The sequence below is a fragment of the Chlamydomonas reinhardtii genome, chromosome 4, assembly GCF_000002595.2.
Source record: "Chlamydomonas reinhardtii strain CC-503 cw92 mt+ chromosome 4, whole genome shotgun sequence".
In the NCBI taxonomy this organism is placed as follows: Eukaryota; Viridiplantae; Chlorophyta; class Chlorophyceae; order Chlamydomonadales; family Chlamydomonadaceae; genus Chlamydomonas; species Chlamydomonas reinhardtii.
Window position 1 is genome coordinate 3,355,068 of NC_057007.1, and position 21,750 is coordinate 3,376,817.

Genomic DNA, 21,750 nt, shown 5'->3' on the forward strand with positions numbered 1-21,750 from the left:
TTAGTGCCTGCCAGTAAGTGCGCGCGTGCAAGGGATGAATACTGTCAAGTTGGCAACGAACAAACGACCACAGTTACTCGCGCTTCGCGTCTAGTGTAGTTGGCATCCAACGCACTTCAATCTCATTGACATGTGCATCCTCATAGCCTTATGCAGGCTCCTGATCAATGCACGGCGCCACTTCGGAAAACCGACACAAATCGGCGATCTTCGTGGCAGGGCAGTCTATTAAGCACAAGCGTAAGCAGGAATGATCATTGCAAACGTTTATGCAATGTATCAATTGTACGTGTCCGGTTTCAGCCTTTCCAGCGCTTGACGGTGTGAAAGTGGGCGTTGAATGCGTCTGACACACGCCAGTCGGCTGTGGGCACACGCCCCTTGAGCGTGCCTTTTACAGAGATTGCCCCGCGCACACAATAAGAGCGTGAATAATGTTAAGGTATTTTACATTCTCTGTTCGCGACAGGACAACGTCCGGCGAGAACGCAGATCAAGTCGGTCGGGCCGGTCTACAACAACGGTCGCGACAGCACTTCTTCGCCGCCCCGTCCGCCTACAACAACGGCAGCCGAGAGAGCCATCTTAAGTGCAAATCAGTTTACTGCTGGTGCTGTCAAGATGGGGCCCACTCCAAGCTGGGCTGCGCGCGGACGCGCTGCGGTGGCGCTCAGTGCGTCCCTGTTCTTTCAGCTCCTGGTCTTGGCGGGCTGTGCAACATTCGCATTCTTCATGTTTGTGACGGTGAGTCCAATCGCGGCGCTTGACGCAGCTGCCGTTTTGGACGTGGCCAAAACCGTCAGCGAGTTTTTAGCGTAACCTGCGCGTCTGCCACGCGCCTCGCGCCGCCGCAGTGCGCCTTTTGCAACAATTGCAACGCTAGCGCTCCTAGCCTGCTTCCATCGCGCAATCCTTTCCTTGTACTGCTCGTGGATAATCTCCACTCTGGCCCTCTCGCTTTGCCCGCTCTTACCGATGGACCAATTTCCCTTGCTTCCTCGCCTGCCCTTACTTGTAGCCCACCCGCTGGTACCTCGTCCGCGAAGCCGAGTTCATAGCCTGGCGCAACTCCCTCATCCTGCCCTACACCTTCATCAACGGCACCACCGGCCGCACCACCCCTCTGCTGAGTGGGACCATAAGCTGGCTGGTGAGTGCGTACTGAGCGCGAGGCTGGGCTGTTGGGGGGTAGTGAGGCCGCCGGCACGGCATGCATCAAGTAGGTGTACGTACGCGGTGCATGCATGCGTGTGCACTTCCGCTGGCTCCTGGTGCCGCGCCGCCGCGCCGCCTGCTGTTGTAAGGGCTGGCCAAGAGGGAGCCATCAGGGGCATGCATGGACAATGGGCTTCACTTTGCGCGTTTGGGCATGGGCGGGTGCATGCATGCACGCATGCAAGTTCTTGTGTTCAGGGATCCGTGTGTGTGCCTGGAAGTGGTCCGTCTGGTCGGCCGGGTTTAAGCGTCTCGCTCAGCACACAAAAGGCCCATCAATCACATGTCAACGTGGTCCCTGACGACCACGCCCGTGACTGGACAGGTTATCTGGCAATGGACCACAACCCTGGCGGCGGCGCTGGGTGCCGCGGGCCTGTTGTGGGTGGCCTCCCTCAACTCCGCCTCTTCCCCCACTCCCAATAAGAGTTCGTCTTCCAAGCGCCCGCAGGCATGCTGGTCCCTGGGACGCGCAATTAAAAGGGTGCGTAAGCTCGGAGAGAGTTGAGGCCAACGTTGTTGAATGGCCGCAGATAGAACGGTCTGGGAACATGGCTTGTGGCGCGAGGCGCCGATATGTTTCCCTGCTGACACCTCTCGCTTATGCCCGACGTTGTTGCCGTCTTCCATTACCTTCGCCGCCGCCGTCGCTGTGCTTACTCACCCCTGCAGGCCCTCACCCGTGCCCGTCGCGTGCTGCACCACCCGCTGCCTCCCCGTGGCATGTGGCGCACGCTGTTTGGCCCCGGGGGCCTGAGCGTCCTGGACATGTTCTTGATCCTGTTCTGGTTTGCGATCCACGCCATGTGGATGTACGGTGAGCTGCGGCTGGTGGTTGTGTGTGGTTGTGTGTGTATGAGGGGAGGAGTTACTTCATTCCAATCCCAATCTGATGCTGGTGGTTGTGTGTGGGGGATTCGGTTGGCCTTTGTAGACAGTGTCCACAGCATCCCGCTTTGGTCGCTGGTGCCCATTGTTGATCCAACGCTGATGCCCGCCTGCAGAGATGACCATGCGTGTCTTGGACAACCGCCGTGCCAACCCGCCGCCGCCCCGACGTAAGTGTTGCATGGGTGTTACGGGGTCTCGCTCGTGATCGCCTGCCCTCGGGTGCGTGTGCAGTTGTGTCCTGCAGGCACTGCCCATGTTTCTGACATCGAGTCTGTTTCACCGCTACCCCCGCAGCCCGCAGCCCTCCTCCAGCCTCCGCCGCCCGGCCACTTCCCGCCGCATCCACCAGCTCCTCCACCAACGCCTCCGCCTCCAGCGGCACCGCGTCCTCTCCCAGGCCCGCCGCCCGTCTCCTGCTAGGCGCCACCCACAGCCGCACCCTCCTCCAGTCCCAGTCCCAGTCCCAGTCCGCCTACCCGCCGCCGCCCAAGTCCGCCAACAGCACCAAGGCCGCCGCGCCCCCGCCGCCAACCGTGCGGAGGCTGAAGCCCCTGCCCGAAGTCGTACAGGACAGGTGCGATGGCCCGTCCGGGCGCGAGCAATTAAACCCGGAAGCCCTACCTGCATACCGTAAGCTATGTCACGCAGTCCATCCTCTCCCCCTTGCTTGGCTTCTCCAGCCTTGTGCATGTTGTGTCACAGCCGCAACCGCCGCAGTCTTGAAGCCTTGCGCCGTCCTGGCCATCCCTCATACCCCATACCGAAGGATAAAACTGTAAGCCCGTGCCCTTGCGTTGGTATGTTCGCCCCCATCATACACGCAGTGTCGCCAAGTACTCTGGCTGGGTGGGCCGCCTGGACCTGCTGCTGCTGTTCTTCCCTCTGCCGCGCTGCAACTTCCTGCACTGGCTGCTGGGGAGCGACTTCCCCACCTTGGTCAAGTACCACAGGTGGGTGGGTGGGCGGGGATAGGTAGGTAGGTAGGTGGCTGCTGCGCAAGTAAGGATGTCTTGCAGGCTTGGGGTCGGTCGGTATGGTGGGCTTGTGTGATGACGACGCAAGTCTCTCTCCCGGCGGCATTCCTCCATCCTTCCTCTTCATTATTTTCCTGCGACACGCCTCCCGAAGTCCCGAACCGTTCACCCGCCCCGCCCCTTCCCAACCCAACCACACGCAGGTGGTTGGGCCACGGCACGATGCTGATCAACTCCATCCACGGCATCGTATACATGGGCATGTGGGCCAACGCCGGCACGTGAGTGCGGCAGTACGACAGTACGACAACATGGGCAGCCGTGCTCACATTGGGCATGCAGCCCTGCTTGTGCTACATACGTCGGCCGCCATGCAACCTTTCGTGTTTCCGCCCGGGCTATCCAGCCCCTGCACCCTGAGTGCTCCCGTGTACCTGCGCTATGCGCCTGCGGCCTAACGCGTGCTTGTTCTGCCCTGCCCTGACCTGTCCTGCCCGGCCTGCCTCACCACAGCCTGACGACCATGCTGAATTGGGGCATGGGCGCCGGCGTCAATCGTCTTGCTGGCCTCATCTCGCTGTGCGGCGGCTGGCTCCTTTGGATCACCTGCATCCCCATCATTCGCAGGTGCGTGGGACGCAACGGGGCGCGCACACGCATGAGCAGCCAGGGATACGGTGTGCCGAGGTGTCACGTACCGCTTTTGGCGTACCGTATGTGTGTGGCTGTGGCACACATCCCGCCCTTGCCAACACCGCGCATCCCTTGCGTGCCCGCCACGCACGTGGATAACAAGATCTCATGGTTTTGCGGTGGGCAGCTACTCCTTTCTAGGCGCACGGCACACGTCGCACGTGCGAAAACTCAAGTTCTGAGACTTCCCGACTGCATGCCTAAGCCCACGCCTGCTACGCCACACCACACACTTACCCACCCCTAAACATGTATGACGTGGACCGGCACCCGTTTAAACCTTTATTTCTACCTTTGTGACCGCAGGCGCTTCTTCAACGTTTTCTACATCAGCCACATCCTCGGCGCGATCATATTTCTTCTGTTCGGCTTCATGCACCGCAAGGACGTGGCCACCTGGGTCATGCCGGGTACGTCAGGAGGGAGGGAAGGGGGAGTACGGGGGTTGCGGGAAGAGCAGGGGGAGAGCGGGGCGCTCCAGGTAGGGAGGGAGGGGTTACATGGAAGACTTGTTGTTGATGCATTGGGCCTGGATGCGTTTGGCACGGCACGCGTCACCCGAAGGGTTCGTCTTGCCGTTTCGCCTTCCCGCTCCTCCTTCATTGCTTGTGCGGTTCGCTGCACATGCCGCTTCCAGCTCTGATGGTCTAAATCGCACCAATTGATGCTGCTGTTTGGTGTACGTACACAGGCATCTTCCTGTACCTTCTCGATGTGGTGCTGCGGACCATCCAGCAGTGCTTCAACGCGACGCGCGTGTCTCTCGTTGCATCTCCTGCCGACACTCCTGCAAGCATCAAGCGCGCCGTCATGTCCATGCCCCAGGGCGGCAGCGGCGGTGTGGCTGCGAGCCTGTCCCGTGACGGCGGCGTGCTGACCCTCACCATCCCCTGCGACCAGGTGCGTGCGCATTGACGGTGCTACCCCGTGGGTTTCCCTTCCTCCGCCCCCGTGGTGTTTGCATGTCTGCCCCGTGGGTCTCTAATGCCTTCCCCTGCTCCCCGCCCACCCGTGCCTGCCCCCGTCCGTGCAGTCCATGACCTGGTGTGGCGGCGACATCGTGTTCCTGAACCTGCCCTGTGTCAGCTGGTGGCAGTGGCACCCCTTCACCATCGCCAACACCTCCGCTACCTTTGACCACCCCGCCGCCGCCACACCCTCGCCCGGCGCCGAGCCCCACTTCGCCAAGGACTCCAGCATGTCCTCCACCAGCGCCTCATCGGGTGCCGCGGCTGCCGCCGCCTCCGGTGCACGTGTGCGCTACATGCAGGTGCACATCAAGAAGTACAATGCCTGGACCCGGGTGAGTGGAACGCGCGTACGTGTTGCACGTGCGTACGTGCACCGTGCATGCATGAGTACTGCCGTACGTGCATGGGGGCTGGTAGGTGCGGGCAATGACATCCCGTACTCCCCAGTCCCCTTTCTATTCCCCTTTCTAGCAAGTCCCCTGGCTAGTGCCGGTAGTGCCGGCGGCAGCCCGTGCGTGCTGACTGGTGTATCCTGCTGGCCCCAACCCCCAACTGCCCTCGCTGCTGACCACTACCTGCCCCCATTCCGCCACCTGCCTCCTACACAGAGCCTCATCAAACAGCTGGAAGCTTCCGGCGGCGCCTCCTCCCTGGCCCTGTACGTCAGCGGCCCCTACCATCCGCCCACCCTCACCGGCTCCAACAGCTACAGCCGCCGCCTGGTGAACGGCTTCCGGCGCCACGTCTTCATTGCGGGCGGCATTGGGGTGAGCCAAGGCACTTACAGCGCGTAGTGTGCACGCCACTACCACACTATCCCTGTAACGGCGTGTGTGTTCCTAAGCGTATCCTGTCCCGTGCTGCCTGCTGACTGCATGACCTCGTGCCACATCCGTACGTCATCACCCCGACCGCGCTTACGTACCCTGCACATCTTCCCCCGTGCAGGTCACACCCGCCCTGGGAATGATCCAGGAGCTGATTGCCGCACGCCGCAACACCAACACCAACAACAACACCAACAACACCAACACCGGCACCAATGACGACAAGGCCCACGGCCGCGTGACGTTCGTGTGGGTGAGCCGCAGCGCTGACGAGCTGGAGGCGGTGCTACCGGCCGAGGTGCTGGAGGAGGCCAACCGGTGAGCGCACGCAGAGATGTTCACATGGTAGTGAGTGATGCCCCGTGCGTGCGGGTGGCAGATGAAGTCGACGTGAGCGAGGCTATATGCTTGCTTGTGCGTGCATAGGCAGGTGCACGGGTGCTGGGCGGGTGCGGGGCCCAGTGCGTCGTGCGCATGCGCTGCGGCGCGTTTGAGAATGGTGTTTGGTTGCGTAGTGAACCCAGGGCCCTGATTGTGGGGATTAAGAGCCATGTTTACGTCACACAGGCGTACATCCCCTGCGAAGACGGGAACACACTGATACCTATTGCACCCCAGACCTGAGTGTGCCCCATGCATGCATGCCCACTTTACCACCCCTAAATCCATATCCTCTCCTCAACTCAACTGCATGCAGGGGCAAGGACGGTTGGCTTGACATGCAGCTCTACATCACCGGCAGTAGCAACAACAGCAACAGCAAGGCCGCCGCCGCCTCGGCAATCACGGTGGACGTTGCCGCGGACGCAAACACCGCCGCCGGAGCCGCCGACGCCTCGGCTGCTGCCGCTGCCGAGGCCAAGCTCGCCAGCCTCACCCCGGCGTTCTCTCGCTCCTATGCGACCTTCAGCCACGCTCTGTCAGGCCTCAGCGGCCTTCGCCGCAGTGGCAGCAACAGCAGCAGCGGCGACATTGGCAGTGGCCTGGCCGGCGGCTTCTTTGGCTTTCGCTCCGTGTGGGACCCGGTGGCCGCGGTTGTCTTCCTGCCCGGATACCTGCTGGTGCTTGCGGCCGGTGCCGTGCGGTGGGCGGCGTTTGGAGCCGTCAAGGCCAGGTGCGCGCGGTTGGGAGGAGCGCTGGGGCTGCTGTTGGCTGTGCTCGTGGGAATGCTGGATGGGGCTTTAGGTAGGTGCCAGGGCGGTGAAGACGGCGTTCGGATGGGCGGTGGGTACCGTACGGGAGGCCTTGCAGAGCCGGCACATAACACCCGTACGTCAAGCAGCCTTACCTGGCTTGTTACTTGGCCACCAAACTTCAATCCGGTCGTGTCCTGTTCGCGCGCTTTCCCCACAGGCCTCTGGCTCACCCCTACATCGCGGGTGGGCCGCTGATGTGGGCGGTGGCTGTGGTGCTGTGCTTCGCGGGCGGCTTCGGCGGACTCATCACCGCACAGGTAGGCGCATGCGCTGGCGGCAACGAGCTGGGTATCCACTCATTCATGAAAGGCACCGCGTGGGAACCCCGTCCAATGTTTGTGGCTACATCGCACACAAGGCATAACAGCCCTCTGCAATGCCGCACTAAAGCAAGTAGCTAACCGTACTTGATTACTCCCATGCATCATTTTGCGCGCGCGCAGTCGTACGACGGTTACGCCGCCCGTACGGTGGCGGTGCGGTCGGACTACTCGTATGTGGGCATGCTGCAGTTTGCGGCGCTGGGTGTGGGCGCGGTGCTGGGACCCGCGCTGCTGGCCCTGGTGATGCACGCCATGTGCAGGTGGGTTGCATGGTATACGTATAAGGGATGTGAAAGGGCGGCGCCCGCGGCTGTGAAGAGGTGGGGCGTGTAGGCCAAGCACGCGTCGAGGCTTGGTGGTGTGTTACAAAATGTCGCTGCTAGGGCATTGGGATTCGAATTTACTACCATGGCTTGTATACTGCTAACACCGTTTGCGGCGACGTGTGTCTCCACCACTGCACAGGCTTCTCAGCCTGAAGAGGCGCACCGCCAACGTAACCGAAATGGAGTCACAGCCTTCCGCCTCAGGCTCCGACGCCTCGCCCGCTGACTGCCGCATCGGCGTCACGGTCACAGCTGGCACCAACGCCGCCACCGGTGCTGCCTCCAAGGCTCTGGCCGCGCCGCCGCCGGCTCACGTGCCCACCGCCGCCGCCTACATCAGCACCGGACGCCCCGACCTCAAGACCATCCTCACGCACGCCGCCGCGCCCTACGCCCCGGACGGTGAGGCGGTTGAGGATGACCAGGCCGCTGCTGTGGGCGTTTTCGTGGCCGGGCCGGCCCCTCTGGTGGCGGCTGTGGCGGACACGTGCGCTGCTGTGAACGGTGTGTGGGCTGCGCTGTTTGGCGGCTGCTGCGGTGGCGGTGTGGGTGGCCGTGCTTACCTGGAGCTGCACGCGCTGACGCATGAGCTGTAGAGTGCATGCGGGTACATGACGTAGGCTGGGTGCTGGCGGAGTGGTGGTGGAGCGTGCTGGAGCACTCACTTTGCGGGCAATCAGTGACGAACGGTGACGGTGCGTGGTGGCGATGGTGATGGGTGCTATATATAAGTAAGGCGAGCGGCTGTTTATTTATCGCACTGCTGCCGTCGGACGGAGCGAGGAGGCAACAGGTTGTGGCCCATAGAAGTCATGAGTGTGCGCACCAGCAGTGAAGCCTTCCATTTAGCGCAACCTTGCTTGCTTGCATGCTATCTACACATACACATGCTTGGCGGCGGTTAGGTACAGTGTCCCGTCCCTACCTCCGTTGTGGGCACTGTGCGTGTTTGCTGCTGGTGTTTTGGGCGTGAAAAGCGAGTGCGTGGGAATACATGGGGCATGCAGTGGCCAGACCAAGTGCCAGGCCCCATGCCCCGAAACCTCCCTCGCGGGGACAAGCGATCCCCTCACGGAACCCTAAAACCTGGTTGTTTAGGGGTTAAACCCCCTCCCTGTAATACCAAAGTGCTGCCGATGGACCCGTCTCCTTGACGTGGCTGGTGCCCAACATGGCCGCGGGGGCGCGGCAGGCGCAGAAGCCATGACCAGCGGGCACGGGAATAACTTGTGCTGTGCAACTTTATGAACGCTTTACAATGGTCATGCATGGTCGGCGGCGCGGCGGACCCTCTTGCGTTTAGACCCATCCGATGCTTGCATTCGCATACGTATATGCCAAGTTGCTTTCATTCTGAGGGGAATGCATGCGGCGCGCATGCTCCCACGGCCTCATCATCAAACGGGCCGTAAAAATGGATCAGATAGGCCCTCGGGTAGTAGCGTGCCTGCTCTCCACTCCTCTCTTGCCTCATACATCTGTACCCGGCCAATGCCACACGTCGGCACCCTGTGCAGCCTTGAATCGGAACAGCCCCAGGGACCACACCGTCCACATCCTCGAACTTGCTTACTGTGCCCACACAAACCACACAGATAAGCATAGTGACCCTAGCTACCTAACGTCCGGTCTGCTGTTACTCCTACCTGTCACTCCCGCCGTTACTCATGCTCCCCCATGCGGCCCTACCTGCTGCCTACCCTGCTGCCTACATACCTGCCCGCCGGCACCCACACTACCTGGTCGCTCCTCCCCACATGCGTACGTACGTTCTCAACCACTATGCCGGCTGCCCTGACCGCGACAGCAGCGGCTCCCTCTCCCCGCCCTCTAACCCCTCCACCGCCTCCTTCGCGCGCCGCACGCTGCTGCTGCCCAAGGAGGCAGCCGACGCCGACACGCTGCCCGTCTCCACGTCCTTGGCTGCAGCCACGCCGCCTCCACCGCCGCCCTCCTTCCCGCCGCCATCCAGCCCGCTGCCGCTGCCGCTGCTGGTGGGGTTTGTGAGGCCCAGGCCCATCACTGGCGTGACCTTGGTCGCGGGGTGGATCCGGACCATGTGGGAATACAAGAAGACGCCTGCGGGCGCGTCCAACAACCGCCAACACGTGACATGAGTGCAAGGCACAGCGGGGCTGCTTGACGAGAAGTGTAAAAGCAAGAAGGCAGGCAGGTAGAAAAAAGGCGCGAATACGCGAGCAGCAGAAACATGAAAGCGGGCAAGCGAGGACCTGGTGGTGCTTGCTCACCGAATGTGGTGATGCCGTACCCAGTGATGCCCATGGCGGTCACTGTGTGTGGTCGCCGTGAGGAAGCGCGGACATAATCTGATGATTGAGCACTAAACGTGCACATGGATTTCAAGCGCAAGCACCCCAGGCTCGGCAAAACGGCGCTGCTACAACGCAAGCACCCAGCAGTGCCGTAGGGCGACACCACAATCGCCACCACCACCAGTCAAACCCCAGCGGCCGTGCACAGCACGCAGGCAATGTGCGCCAAGACAGGCAGTGCGAGCGCGAATGACACACAAAGGAACCCACCCTCCCTCCCTCCCGCCCGCCCGCCCGCCCGCCCGCCCGCCCACACCCCATGTCCCACTATAAGCAGCTGGCTGGCTGGACCGACCTGGGTTGTTGAAGACGGCAATGGAGGCGCCGGCTGCCACCACGTTTTTGAAGTTACCCAGCACCTGCAGCGTCAGCGCGCCCTGTGCGTGCGGGCAGCAGGCGCAGAGGGGAGGGGTTAACGTGGTAGTAGGGGAGGTGCAGGTGGAGGCGCAGCGCCGCAGTAAGGCATGGAATGCACAGAAATGCGGTGGGCGGGGCGATGCAGTTGTGGGTGTGCGCTTGCACGGCGCGCACGGCTGGAAGGCTAGTGACACGGCGCCCTGACGTGCCCCTCTTGGTTTCTATGGGATTGCAAGAAACTACCCACCACCACACACACACACACACACACACACACACACACACACACACACACACACACACACACACACACCAACACCAACACCAACACCAACACCAACACCAACACCAACACCAACACCAACACACACACACACACACACACACACACACACACACACACACACACACACACACACACACACACACATGTTACAGCCCTCCGCTTCAGACGCTGCACATGCCACACACCCAGCCAAGCGGCTCAGGCGGCTCACCAGCTGTTTGCTGATGACGACTGCCGCCACACGCATCCAAGCCATCGCCATTGCCAGCAGTAGCAGAGGCATTCAAGGGCATTCCGGGCCGTTAGCAACAGACAATCAATCAGACTTCCCGCAGTGCTGGCGGCCAGCCTTTCCAACTGTACCCTCGCAACCCCTTCCCTTTCCCTTTCCCTTTCCCTTTCCCTTTCCTCCCTACCGTCAAACCAAGTCACCTCCCCCCCCCCCCAGCCGCTCTTACCTTGTTCCCACTGCCCCCCCCCCCCGCTCACTCCTTACACATCCCCTCGCCTTCACCTGCTTCAATATGCATGTAACCCTTCCCTTTCGCCCCTCCTCCCTCCCCTTCGCCCATCCCCCCCCCCACACCCTTCTTCCAACTCACAGTTGGTCCAGTTGACCAGGAAGGCGCTGCCGCAGCTGACCAGCAGCAGCGGCGTGAAGTGCGCGCTGTTGGCGTGTAGCGCCGCCATGTGCTGCAGGCCGCGCGGCTCCACCGCCGCCACCAGCGGCAGCAGGAAGCAGGCGGAGATGGCGCTGGTGTAGCCCAGCAGGGACATGGGGTGGAACTTGTCGCGCTCGTCTGTCAGCATGGCGGCCTGTGTGTGTGTGTGTGGCGGGCATGTGTGTGTGTGTGTGTGTGTGTGTTAAAAAACGAAACGAAAGCCCGCCCAGACGACGCCGGAGCTACTTTTCGTGCATACGGTATGTGTGTGTATGTGTTTGTGTGTGTGTGTGTGTGTGTGTTGGGGGCGGGCAGACATGCGGCACAAACAGCGAGGTGACGGCGTTCGTGCGCAATACCGTAGCAGTCGTGCGTGCAGCAGTGACACGCCACCTATCCATAGCCGTGTGTCCCCGCCCCGGCTCGCCCCGGACCTGGGCGCCCCCCCCCCCACACACAAACGCACGCACACCTGCAGCACGGTCTTGAGGCTGCGGGCCGTGCATGCCAGCATCTGCAGACCCAGGCCTGTGCGGGGCAGCGGCGGCGTCAGCGGCGTCAGCGGCGGCAGTGGACGCGCGCCTCCACCCATCGACACCACATGCAAAGACAATGGCCGTGCTTATCGCCACCCACTCGTCACCGCACGCCGCGGCTATCCGCACTTTTCAATGTACGTTGCCCTGCTATTCCGTAGTCCGACGACGACCTACTCACCGCCACGCCCACCCCCATCCCCACCACCCCCACCCCACCCCTACCCCTACCCCAAGCTCCCACCCGTATCCATGGCCGCTCATAAACTGCTAGCGGGACAGCGCGAGCTACCCACCCGCCCACCCACCCGCCCACCCACCTAGCGCGCTGAACAGAGGCTCTCCGCCGCTCGCCAGCGCAATGCCGCCCACCACTGGCAGCAGCGCGGCATAGGTGACGCGGTTCTGTCACCAGGGCGCGTGGGATTCATGGCAGCAGTGGTGGTGAAAATTGTGGTGGGGCTAGGGAGGGGCACGGCGCATGGGGCGTGTGCTCTTCAGCACTGCCTCCCTCCATCCCACCGAAGGCCCCCACCCACCTCCAGTCGGCCCTGTATGAGCAATGCCAGCGCCGCCGTGATGACCGGCGTGGAGGCGCCTGAGGTGGTGGTGAGGGGTTGGTGTGTGTGTGTGTGGAGGGGGTTGCGTATGCCAGCCCAAACTAAACCGAACCCCATGTAAAAGGGCGAGGGGATGGCACGCGTGCTGGGGGAGGGAAGGAGGGGCGAGGGCTTGGGAGCAAGGGTTGCTTATCTTGCTGGCAACCCCAACCCACGGCCCCAACCCCACGGCGGCAGACCCGTCTTCCGCCGCACCAGCCCACAGCCCACAGCCCACAGCCCACAGCCCACAGCACGCCTCCCATACCCCTTCCCATGTCCCTTGTGCTCTAACACAGCACTCCTCGCCCCACAGCCCTACAGCCTTGGCCCCACCCAGCCACCCAGGCACCTGCCCACCCAACCACACCGCACCACACCCATCCTACCGCGCCCACCCCATCCACCCAGTCCCACCCTACCCAGCACCCTATCGCACTGCACCCTCCCCCCCTGCACAGCAATGACTTCCCACCGCCCTGCTGCGTCGCCACCCACCGCCAACCAACCCGGCCCGCCCACCGCACCCACCCACCCACCTACCCTTAACCACCTCACCCGGCCCGCCCACCGCACCCACCCACCCACCTACCCTTAACCACCCAACCCGCCTAGCGCCTATCCTTAACCACCCGCCCGCCTGCCCTTAACCACCCGCCTAGCGCCTACACCCGCCCCACCTAGCGCCTACACCCGCCGCCCACCTAGCGCCTGCGCGAAGCTGGCTGGGATGTAGGCGAGGGAGGCCATGCAAGCCGCCACCGACACGGTGAAGGACAGCGACAGCACCGCCACCTTGAACAGCAACTGCATGCTGCGAGGAGGGAGGCGGGAAGGAGGGGGAATGGAGATTTAAGACACGGAAAAAGAGCGGGAGGGAGGGAAGGGAGGACGAGGAGGGAGGGCGGGATGGTTCCGATGGCGTCATTGCGAACGTAGCAACCCGCCAGCCCTCGTCAGGCCTCTCAGGCACGCGCACCCAACACGCACCAAGCTTTCCCCCCCCTGCCATTCCGCAGGCCACAGTGGCCTGGGCCTCGGCATGCGTGGGATTGCAAGCGCCCAACGTACCAGCGACCGCCAGCTCGCCCCGTCTTCTCCCTTGAACAACTACCGTCACCTCCTCCACCCTCGCACGCCCGCACACGTCTCACCCCCGGCCCCGCTACTGCCCCTCCGATCGGCCTCCCGCCGGGTAGCCATTTCCCACACCATTGCATTACCGCCCCTCACCCCGGCCTTTTCCCACGCCCATCCCCTACCCCGCCACACCCCACACCACATGCACCACCAGCCCCGCGGCCCATCCACCCCCCACCCACCCACCCACGCACCACTCCTTTTCTCTGCTCTCCACCTGCCCCCAGCTCCCACACCCTACCTACCCCTCCAAAGCCCAAACTCCCCACCTCCCCACCTCCTCCCCCTGCATTGCCCAGCCTCCCTCCCTCCCTCCCTCCCACCTCATGCTCTTGGTGGGCACCAGCCCGGCGCCCATGAGCAGCCCACTGGCCGCCATGCACGTGACCATGTGAAGAAGTGTGAGAAGTGTGGTGTCGCGGAACCCGGTCTCACTGATTAGCCACTTGTTGGCAATCAGGAGGCCTGGGGGGCAGATGACGAGGGTGAAGGAGGGGGAGAGATGGAGGAAAGGAAGTGGGGGAGGGAGAGGGGGAGGAGGTGGAAAAGCAGGAGGAGGTGGAAAGGGGTGTGGAGGAGTGTATAACGCGAGCAGCAGTGCGGAGTGGGCCATAAGCTGCTTGTTATTGTTTGTAACTGTTTATGGGGATGACCGGTGGGGGAACGGGGACGTCAGCATGTTGGGGAGTGGGGTGCTGTAAACCCTGGTGTCTGGGGTTTGGAACATGGCTGCAAGGCTATTCAGGAGCCGGGCCGCTACAGACTGTCCCTTGTTGCTGCAAGTAGATGCAAGCCTCCTGTAGCACGCCGTCCAAACACATTCCGGTGCAGGTTCTGGCCCGGGGCTGGGGGCCGGGTGGGGCGCCGAGCTTGGAGCCGAGGGGCGGTATGGCGCCTGACTCAGACCGAGCCAGTCCCGGCCGAGCTAAACCCAAGCGCAACTGCTCGTTTAAAGATTCTAGTACTGGAAGTTCCCAGCGGCGCCATTGTGGTTGATAGCACTCGAGCTTTGGCCGGTGCAGGTTCTGAACGGGCGCGTTGCCGCAACATCCCAGAGCCGAAGGCAAGCGTTTTAGCGCTTCCGTACGTATCACGCATGCGCTGTTTGTCAGGACTGCTTGAGACGCTGTTTTGTTTGGGTCAGCGATGGCCAAACTTGCGAAGTGTACTCCCTTGCAAACCCACAAGTCAGACCTACCAATATTAACGCCATACCAGGCAAGAACCAGTGCCACAATCTTCACGGTTGCGACGAAGCTTTTGTTTGCTGCCTCCGCGGCTGTCGACGAATGCGCTTTCACACTCATTTTGTGCAAAGAACCGTGTATCTAGGTTGCTGACAGCAGGTCTAGTGGCCTAGTGACGAGAGCGTTGAGTTGACAAAGTTTCCATGTGGAAACACTATTTCAGGCGCATAAGGCGGGCCGTGGTTATCTGCTAGTGATTGCTAGTTTCTATAGCGCTGAACAGTAACAAGTGTGGGCGGCACAAGTGTCGGTCGCATAGCTGGCGAATGGGGGTGCGCACGCCACCTGCACGAACCCTGCAGGCAACGCCATGCCAGTTTAGTAACTGGGTGCCCTCTCCAGACATTAATTGGCCATTTTGGCCGTTTCCTAGACATTCCTCCCGGGGGCTAATGTCTGGGGCGAGACTTTCTTGGCCCGGGTTTGGGGCGGGTTTTGTCCGAATTCCTATGGAGAAGCCCCCAAACCGCCATGTGCCCAGACAAAAGACGGCGGCCACCCGGCCGTTTTTGTCTTGAGCTAGACATTACCCCAAAAACAAGATACGACCCCTGAAGCCGCCCCAGGATTGCCCCTGTCCGTGCCTGCCTGCCTGCCTGCCTGCCTCACCTGCCTGCCTGCCTGCCTGCCTGCCTGCCTGCGTCGACAAAAAGTACCATACTGGCGCAAACCGCGAGCGCCACTTACCTATTGTAGAACAAGAAAAGGTGGCTCTCCCTTGCAAGGGAAAAGTGGGCTGTGCCGCCACGCCACGTCCTCCGTCTGAGGCCGAAGGTTCCGATACTAGCCTCATCTCCCGGACATAGCCGGGGTCGGTTTGTACAGGCACCGCCCGCCATATGTGCCCAGTCGCGCCCAGGAAAGTTTGAAGTTGGCAACTCTTCCTTTGTGGAATCCGCGTGACAGGGCTGCTTTCCTTGCGACCTCGCGACCTCGCGAAAGTCAAGATGTCCATGGACTCGCGAGGTCGCTTCTCGCTCCAGCCGAGTTTTCCCTGTCGCCTATTTTTCTGCAATAGGGAATAGCAATTTATAATACGTGGCGCTCGCGGTTTGCACCAGTTTGGCACTTTTTGTCAACGCAGGCAGGCAGGCAGGCAGGCAGGCACGGACAGGGGCAATCCTGGGGGGCTTCGCCCCCCCTGGATCGCTTCGCTCAGGGGGCTCAGCCCAAAAACTGTACAGAATATCAGTACCTGATGCATTAATGCGTATAAATGCAAGAGGCGCCACTTACCTATTGTAGAAAAATAGGCGACAGGGAAAGGAGCCGGCTGCGGTATGCACCGGCACGAAGGCACGTACGCAAAGAACGTGCGTACCTCTATCAGCATGGTGCTGGCAGGGTGCAGCATTCTACCCACAAGTGCACAGATAGCGACAGTGCATGAGCATACACATTGGCGGCCCTGCAGGCCGCATGCGAGTGTGCCGTTGCCGGGCAGGGACAACTCTTAAACTCCACAGCCCATGCTTCACAGCTGCTGTATAGAGCGTGGCATGATGCACGCGATTGACCAACCAAACTACACCCAGGCGCCAATTGGTTCAAGAGTAAGCGAATTGCGATCGAGCTAGAAAGTATACGGTAAGCGACAATGGCTGGAACTGCAGCGGAGCAAAAGCACAGCATGTGCCACAGTAATCACAACCTGCCACATGAGTCATGTGAGCGTGTACTCCTTCATGGCATAAGATCAATTCCCCAAATTGTAAACAATTGTCCAGAGCCTTCAAAGCGGCTGGTAATGGCCGATGCCAAATGTGATCCGCCAACCAAGGTTTCCACCCTGCGGGCCCCCCCCTGCGATGCCAGGTCTTACTTCTACACTAACAGATTTGCTGACAAGCCCTGTAAGCTACACAGCGGTGAATTAGCAGTGACAACTTATGCGGAGGATGTCCAAAGTCGGATGAACTGAATCGAGGCGAACCCCATTGCGCACAAATGCCGACCTTGCCCACGCACGCGTTGCAATCCTCCTGCTACAAACGGCTGCTTGATTGCCTGCTCAATTAGCCTACCTTCCTCAGTCGTTCATGCAGGGTCCACAAGTTAATTTAGCCACACACACACACATATACATATACACACACGTCCTTTTATTGTTTGCAGAGTCTGCAAATCAGGGGTGAAACCCGGGGGTCAGATGTTAGGGCTCGAGCACCGTACGGCATGCCCTGGGAGTGGGAGTTAAGATTTGAGTAGTCCGGGGCCAAACACGCATGTAACATGTGTCATTGTTCAGCCAACAGGTGTCAGGAGAGAAACCTGACATGCCAACGGAAATCCAACTGCCACCACATACCACTGCTGACCCAAGCATTACGGAAGTATCCCCCAACCGTTTAGCCACGGTTAGCGGACCTCCACGTGCCACTTGCGGGGGCATTCACGCACGTCACTGCATGGCTCTCGTGCGCCTGCTATTTCACAAGGTCGATTTATGTCGGTCGACCAATCTAACGATAGTGACAATGCACATGAATCTTCTTTCGAACACACAGGCATGCCTCAAAAGCCACCGCGCCGCATGACTTGCACCATCCAGAGCATTGCAACGGGCGGCAAATCTGTTTGCGTTCTGTCACATGCGTGATTGAATGCATTCACACATGAAGCGACACACCGCAAATACTGCGCACGACATTTGAGCGCACAACACCACGAATTCAGCTAGTCTTGGTTATCAAGTAGGTCCGAGAAATCGTAATCATGGTGCGACTGTTCCTGGGGCCCCGGCTGCGGCTGCCGCCGTGGCGGTTGCCCTCCCCGCGACGGCGACCCTTCTTGTAACCCAGCACCTATGCCGCTCCGCCAACTGCCAAGGCTCTTAAGCAGCCCGCCGCCTCCACTGCTGCCACGGCCGTTCAGCAATTGCGACTGCTGCTCGGCGTTGCGATAGCCCGGTGCCGTTGCGGCTGCGGCGGTTGGCTGAGCGAATCCGCCCGGGGAGCTGCTGGCGGCGTCCCGTGCGCTGTTCATGCGGGCAAAGCGACTCGGCTGCTGCACACCATTGAAACCCGCGGCGCCGCCAGCGGTTGCGTGGGCTGCAGCCGCACAACCCTGGGACTGATGGGCCGCGGGGCTGGGGGCGGGAGAGGCGTGAGAGCTCCCCACCCAGGGCGGCTGGTGCGCAGTGGGCGAGACGGGGCCCGGGGAGCCATGGGGGGTGCTGCAGCCAGGTGTACCGAAGAGTGCGACGCTGCTGCGCGCAGGGGAGAAGAACTCAGGGTCCGAGTCCCCTGCCTTCTCCGCTCTGGCACTGCCTGGCAGCTGAAGCGCGGCCGGCCGGAAGCGGAGAGGCTCTGCGCCTGCAACACCTTGCGCGCCTGCATCCACGCCTGCCTGCGGCTGCACCGGCACCTGCGGCTGTGCCCGCAGCCCCAGCCGTGACGGCGTCGTCGTGGCTGCCTTGCGACCGCCGCGGCCAAGTGATGCCGCAAACGCCGACACCAGCGGCGGCGGGGCCTGGTGGGTTGCCGGGGCCACGGCCGATGGCGGCTCCTCGGGAAGCGACGCCGCCGGCGGGCTCTGACACCCGGGAGCTTGGGCGGCCGCCGGGTTTGCCGCGGGCAGCACCGCAGCCGCGACGGCCACATGTGGAGGTCCACCACCAGCTGCCCCACCAGTGCCGCGAACACTCACAGCCGGCGGGCTCAGGCTGCCACCCCCTCCGCTTCCGCTTCTGGTTCCGGTTCCGGTTCCACCGCCGCCACCGCCGGTAGAGAACTGCCGGCGGAGAGATGCCCTCAGCTTGCTACCAACAGAAGCGGCGGTGCCAAGGAAGCCGCTGGCGCCCCCGCTGCTGCTGCCGCCGCCGCCGCCGCCGCCGCCGCCGCCGCTGCCGCTGCCGCTGGCGCCCCCGCTGCCGCTGCCGCCGCCGCCGCCGCCGCCGCCAGCGCGAAGCAGGCTGCTGCTCGGTTGCAGCTGCGCCGGCGGCTGTTTGGCCTGATGGCGGCCGCCGACTCTGACGCCGGCGGCGGCTGAGCCTGCCAGGCCACTTTCATCCTGCTCCTCTTCATTGTCGTCTGGAAAGAGGGAAACGGCAAGGGCGGACGCAGCCAGGGCATCTGCAGCGACGCGCTGAGCCTCCTCGAGTGACAGGCGCGCGGCGGCAACGGCGCCAGCGGCCGCACTCACACCTTGGAACGCGGACGCCGGAGCTTTGGGGCCACCGTGCGGCGACAGCGCAAATGCCGTCGCGCCGGCGCCGCCAATGGTGCCGCCGCCGCCACCTGAGCTTGAGGCCAGCGCGCTAGGCGGCGACCCTTTGTCGTACGTATCGCTGCCACCTGGCGGATGGCTGTCGTACATCGACACGCCCTGGATCGGCTCCACGCCGTACGGCATGCCCCAGGCGGTTGGTGACGCGTCCGCAAAAGCGTCCGAGCCAACTGCAGGGTAGCGGCCGGCGGCGGCGCCTGCGGCGGAGGCCAAGGCGGCGTCACCGCCAAGGCCCATGCCACCTAGAAGCGACGCCTCCAGGACCCTGCTTCCGCCGCCGCTGCCACCCTCTCCGCCACCGCCGCTGCCGTCGCTCCCACACATGGCATCAATGGCGCTGGCCCCCACAATGTCAAGGTCAGCCGCCAGCACGGGCGGATAATGCGCCGCCGCCGCCGCCGCCGCCCCATCGCCCCCATCGCCGCCGCCGCCACCTTCCGCCGCTGGGCCTCCCATACCACCGCCGCCGCCGCCCCACACGCCGCCCCATACACCGCCCCGCATGCCACCCATGCCCATCATCCCTGTCCCCAGCGACGCCGGCGGCGGCCCAGCTACCCACATGGCGCCGCCGCCGTGCGCGCCGTGCACGTCGGCAAAGCACGTGACTTCGGGAGCCAGATCAGGATGCCGCCGCTGCGCCTCCGCCTGCAGGCGGCCTAAATAGGCTCGGTCCGCCGCCGCTGCGGCGTCCGCGGCGCCGGGCCGGATGTCTTGCATGGTCTGTTTTGCTCGGCCCATCAAGTCGCGGCCGCGGGCGGCCAGCCTCTCCTTGTACTGCCGTAATAGCATTGTTGCCATGAAGAGGAGGAGGCCGCTGTTGAGAAGGAGAATAGCGATGCCGATGGCGGTCTGTGTGCAGCCGATCGAGGAAGGCAGAGGGGAAGAGCCGGGTGGCGGGTTAGCCAGGTGTTACCGAGGGTGTCACGTTGGTGCGGTATGTGGTTGCGCAGCGAGCCGATATGGGGCGGGTGGTGTTGAGGTGACAGCATTAGCTGCTGCTGGTGGTGGACACGGGGCGGGTGGTGTTGAGGTGACAGGATGATGTCACTGCCGGTGAGTCGAAGCCCGCACTCGGGACTGCGCACGACCCTGCCGCGGCGATGCATCAAGGACCTTGGAAGGCAGTGCTGCCGGCACCCTCGGCACGCCCACGGAGCTCACTCTCACCCCGTCGCCCGTGGTGGTGCCGCCGCCGCCGTCCACGAAGAACAGCCCCAGGGTCACTGTGGTGCTGAGCACACCCAGACTCACAAACTCCAGGACCAGCAGCAGCCTGTGTGCAAGCGGCGGTGACGAGGGCAGCGCAGCTGTCATGAGGAGGAGAAGGCGGCTGATGGCCTGGGCGATCGAGGTGTGTATGTGTGTATATATGTGTGTGTGTGCGCTGGGGTCTGCACAGGGCTGTCCAGGGCATCCATGGTCCCGGTACGCGGCATGGTACGTGGTGCGCGGCCGCTGCGTTTGAGAGCCATCATGCGCAACCTCATCAGATGCCGCTGCGTTCAGAGAACCGCATGCGCGCTGGACACACACCCGACGGCACCGTGAGCACCCTGAAAGCACACGGAAGCCGTAGGCTTGCCACCAGGTGCCTGCCTGACTGACCTGAAGCGCACAGGCGCAGCTGTCATATTGATGGCGGCAATGAGGTTGAACACGACCAGTAGCAGTAGCGCCTGCTGCAGCACCGGCAGGCCGCGACCGAACACGTCTACAGCGACTGGGGGGTGGGGGGCCAGCGGATGAGGGGAAAGGGCAGCAAGGGTAGGCGGGCAAACGTAGCGGAATCAAGGCAAGTGCTGGTGGCAAGCGAGCTGACTATGAAAACGTCGGGGCACGCAAACGCATGCTTCGTGCTCAAGGAGCCCTCCGCTAGCAGGAGCTGATTGTGCACATTCTAACATGCATAGCAATAACTCACCCAGGCAAAGCGTTTGCAGCTGCACAATGCATTCGTAGTAGTAGTATCGCGGCCTGCACACCCCAGACACAGAGAAGGGACGAGGCGGCTCAGGCTTTGTAGATCCCACTGCAGCTTTCTAGAGCCGGCCTCAGCAGTTCCACATTGTGTCAATCCAGTCCTTCTGGCACAGTCCGCACCCCGCGCAGCCTGGACCCGTTGACCGCCGGTTGACCCAACAACATGCTCACATCATTGTAACCACCTGTACATCGAGCGCATGACTCACTTGTACCGCAGGTACAGGAAGCCGTACAGGTGCTGCGTGGCGGGCTCGTTCAGCCGGTGCCGTACACGCCACAGCATGACAAAGCTGGCCAGAGGCGGCGCCACACACACCGCCAGCACGGCAGCGATGCCCACAGGGAGATACAACGAGCCGTGCACGCCGGTGTAGCACTTCTGCACATTGAAGTTAGCCGAGTGGTTTGGTCTTGCCGTGCCTTTCGGCGCGACGCATGAGGTGCATCAGCTCAGTGGCAGCCCGGGCTGCCCGAGCATCCGCCGAACCGTAGGAACATGATGCCTTCACAGTAGCATACATCAAGCCGACTTGCTTTGGGACCTGGGTAAATCTCCGCACCCACCTGGTTGATGTCGCGCATCCAGTACCCCTGCCTCCACGTAGCCCGCTGCAGCTCGCCGTACTGCCCCTGACCGTCGTCGATGACACGGCAGGCGAACACCGACAACGCCACCTGCGGTTTGTTGTGTTAAAGAGCACAAGGAAAACATTACGCGTAGGACAGTGTATGTGATGCAGAATTACGGCCGCGGATTACCTTCCCGCGAGTTGTTGGGGTGTATGTGTTGTGTCACCATTGATGAAAGCCGGCGCAAGTGCAGTCATGCAGGTTTTAAGGCATGGACCAGACAGCAGCAGTCGAAGGGGACATGTGATGGCGCGGGAGGGCTGGTGCCTTTCTGTTCGGCTCATGCGCTTCCTATCAAGTCCCGCCTGCCAGCCACCCCAACACCCAGTCC

At 62.3% G+C, this 21,750-nt stretch overlaps 3 protein-coding genes across 3 annotated transcripts in view; 1 reads left to right on the forward strand and 2 right to left on the reverse strand.

Annotated features, from left to right (window-relative positions):
- The first annotated feature begins 11 nt into the window (after positions 1-11).
- On the forward strand, positions 12-8,548 carry CHLRE_04g227400v5 (uncharacterized protein). The gene is made up of 19 exons (XM_043062032.1): positions 12-240; positions 470-744; positions 1,019-1,150; positions 1,541-1,699; positions 1,888-2,032; positions 2,220-2,273; positions 2,401-2,680; positions 2,931-3,056; positions 3,284-3,361; positions 3,594-3,707; positions 4,080-4,183; positions 4,465-4,673; positions 4,807-5,076; positions 5,353-5,511; positions 5,693-5,889; positions 6,269-6,685; positions 6,925-7,024; positions 7,211-7,350; positions 7,556-8,548. Exons 2-19 carry the CDS (start codon positions 622-624, stop codon positions 8,010-8,012), a joined length of 3,264 nt encoding a protein of 1,087 aa, XP_042925384.1. The 5' UTR covers positions 12-240; positions 470-621; the 3' UTR covers positions 8,013-8,548.
- Positions 8,549-8,653: 105 nt separating this feature from the next.
- Positions 8,654-14,801, reverse strand: CHLRE_04g227450v5 (uncharacterized protein). Its single transcript, XM_043062033.1, has 11 exons — positions 14,528-14,801; positions 13,653-13,794; positions 12,894-13,003; positions 12,130-12,188; positions 11,911-11,995; positions 11,527-11,582; positions 10,995-11,208; positions 10,604-10,623; positions 10,045-10,126; positions 9,666-9,707; positions 8,654-9,495 (listed from the first exon to the last, which is right to left on the reverse strand). The coding sequence occupies exons 1-11, from the start codon at positions 14,634-14,636 to the stop codon at positions 9,197-9,199; spliced, it is 1,218 nt and encodes a 405-aa protein (XP_042925385.1). The 5' UTR covers positions 14,637-14,801; the 3' UTR covers positions 8,654-9,196.
- Positions 14,802-15,291: 490 nt separating this feature from the next.
- CHLRE_04g227500v5 (uncharacterized protein) overlaps positions 15,292-21,750 on the reverse strand; it is a 28,185-nt gene continuing 21,726 nt past the window's right edge. Inside the window, exons 30-35 of the mRNA XM_043062034.1 lie at positions 21,354-21,464; positions 20,996-21,168; positions 20,728-20,780; positions 20,412-20,526; positions 19,974-20,079; positions 15,292-19,655 (exon numbers count right to left, since the gene is read on the reverse strand). Coding sequence (XP_042925386.1) covers positions 17,253-19,655; positions 19,974-20,079; positions 20,412-20,526; positions 20,728-20,780; positions 20,996-21,168; positions 21,354-21,464 — 2,961 coding nt within the window. The 3' untranslated portion in view covers positions 15,292-17,252. The remainder of the gene's footprint in view (positions 19,656-19,973; positions 20,080-20,411; positions 20,527-20,727; positions 20,781-20,995; positions 21,169-21,353; positions 21,465-21,750) is intronic.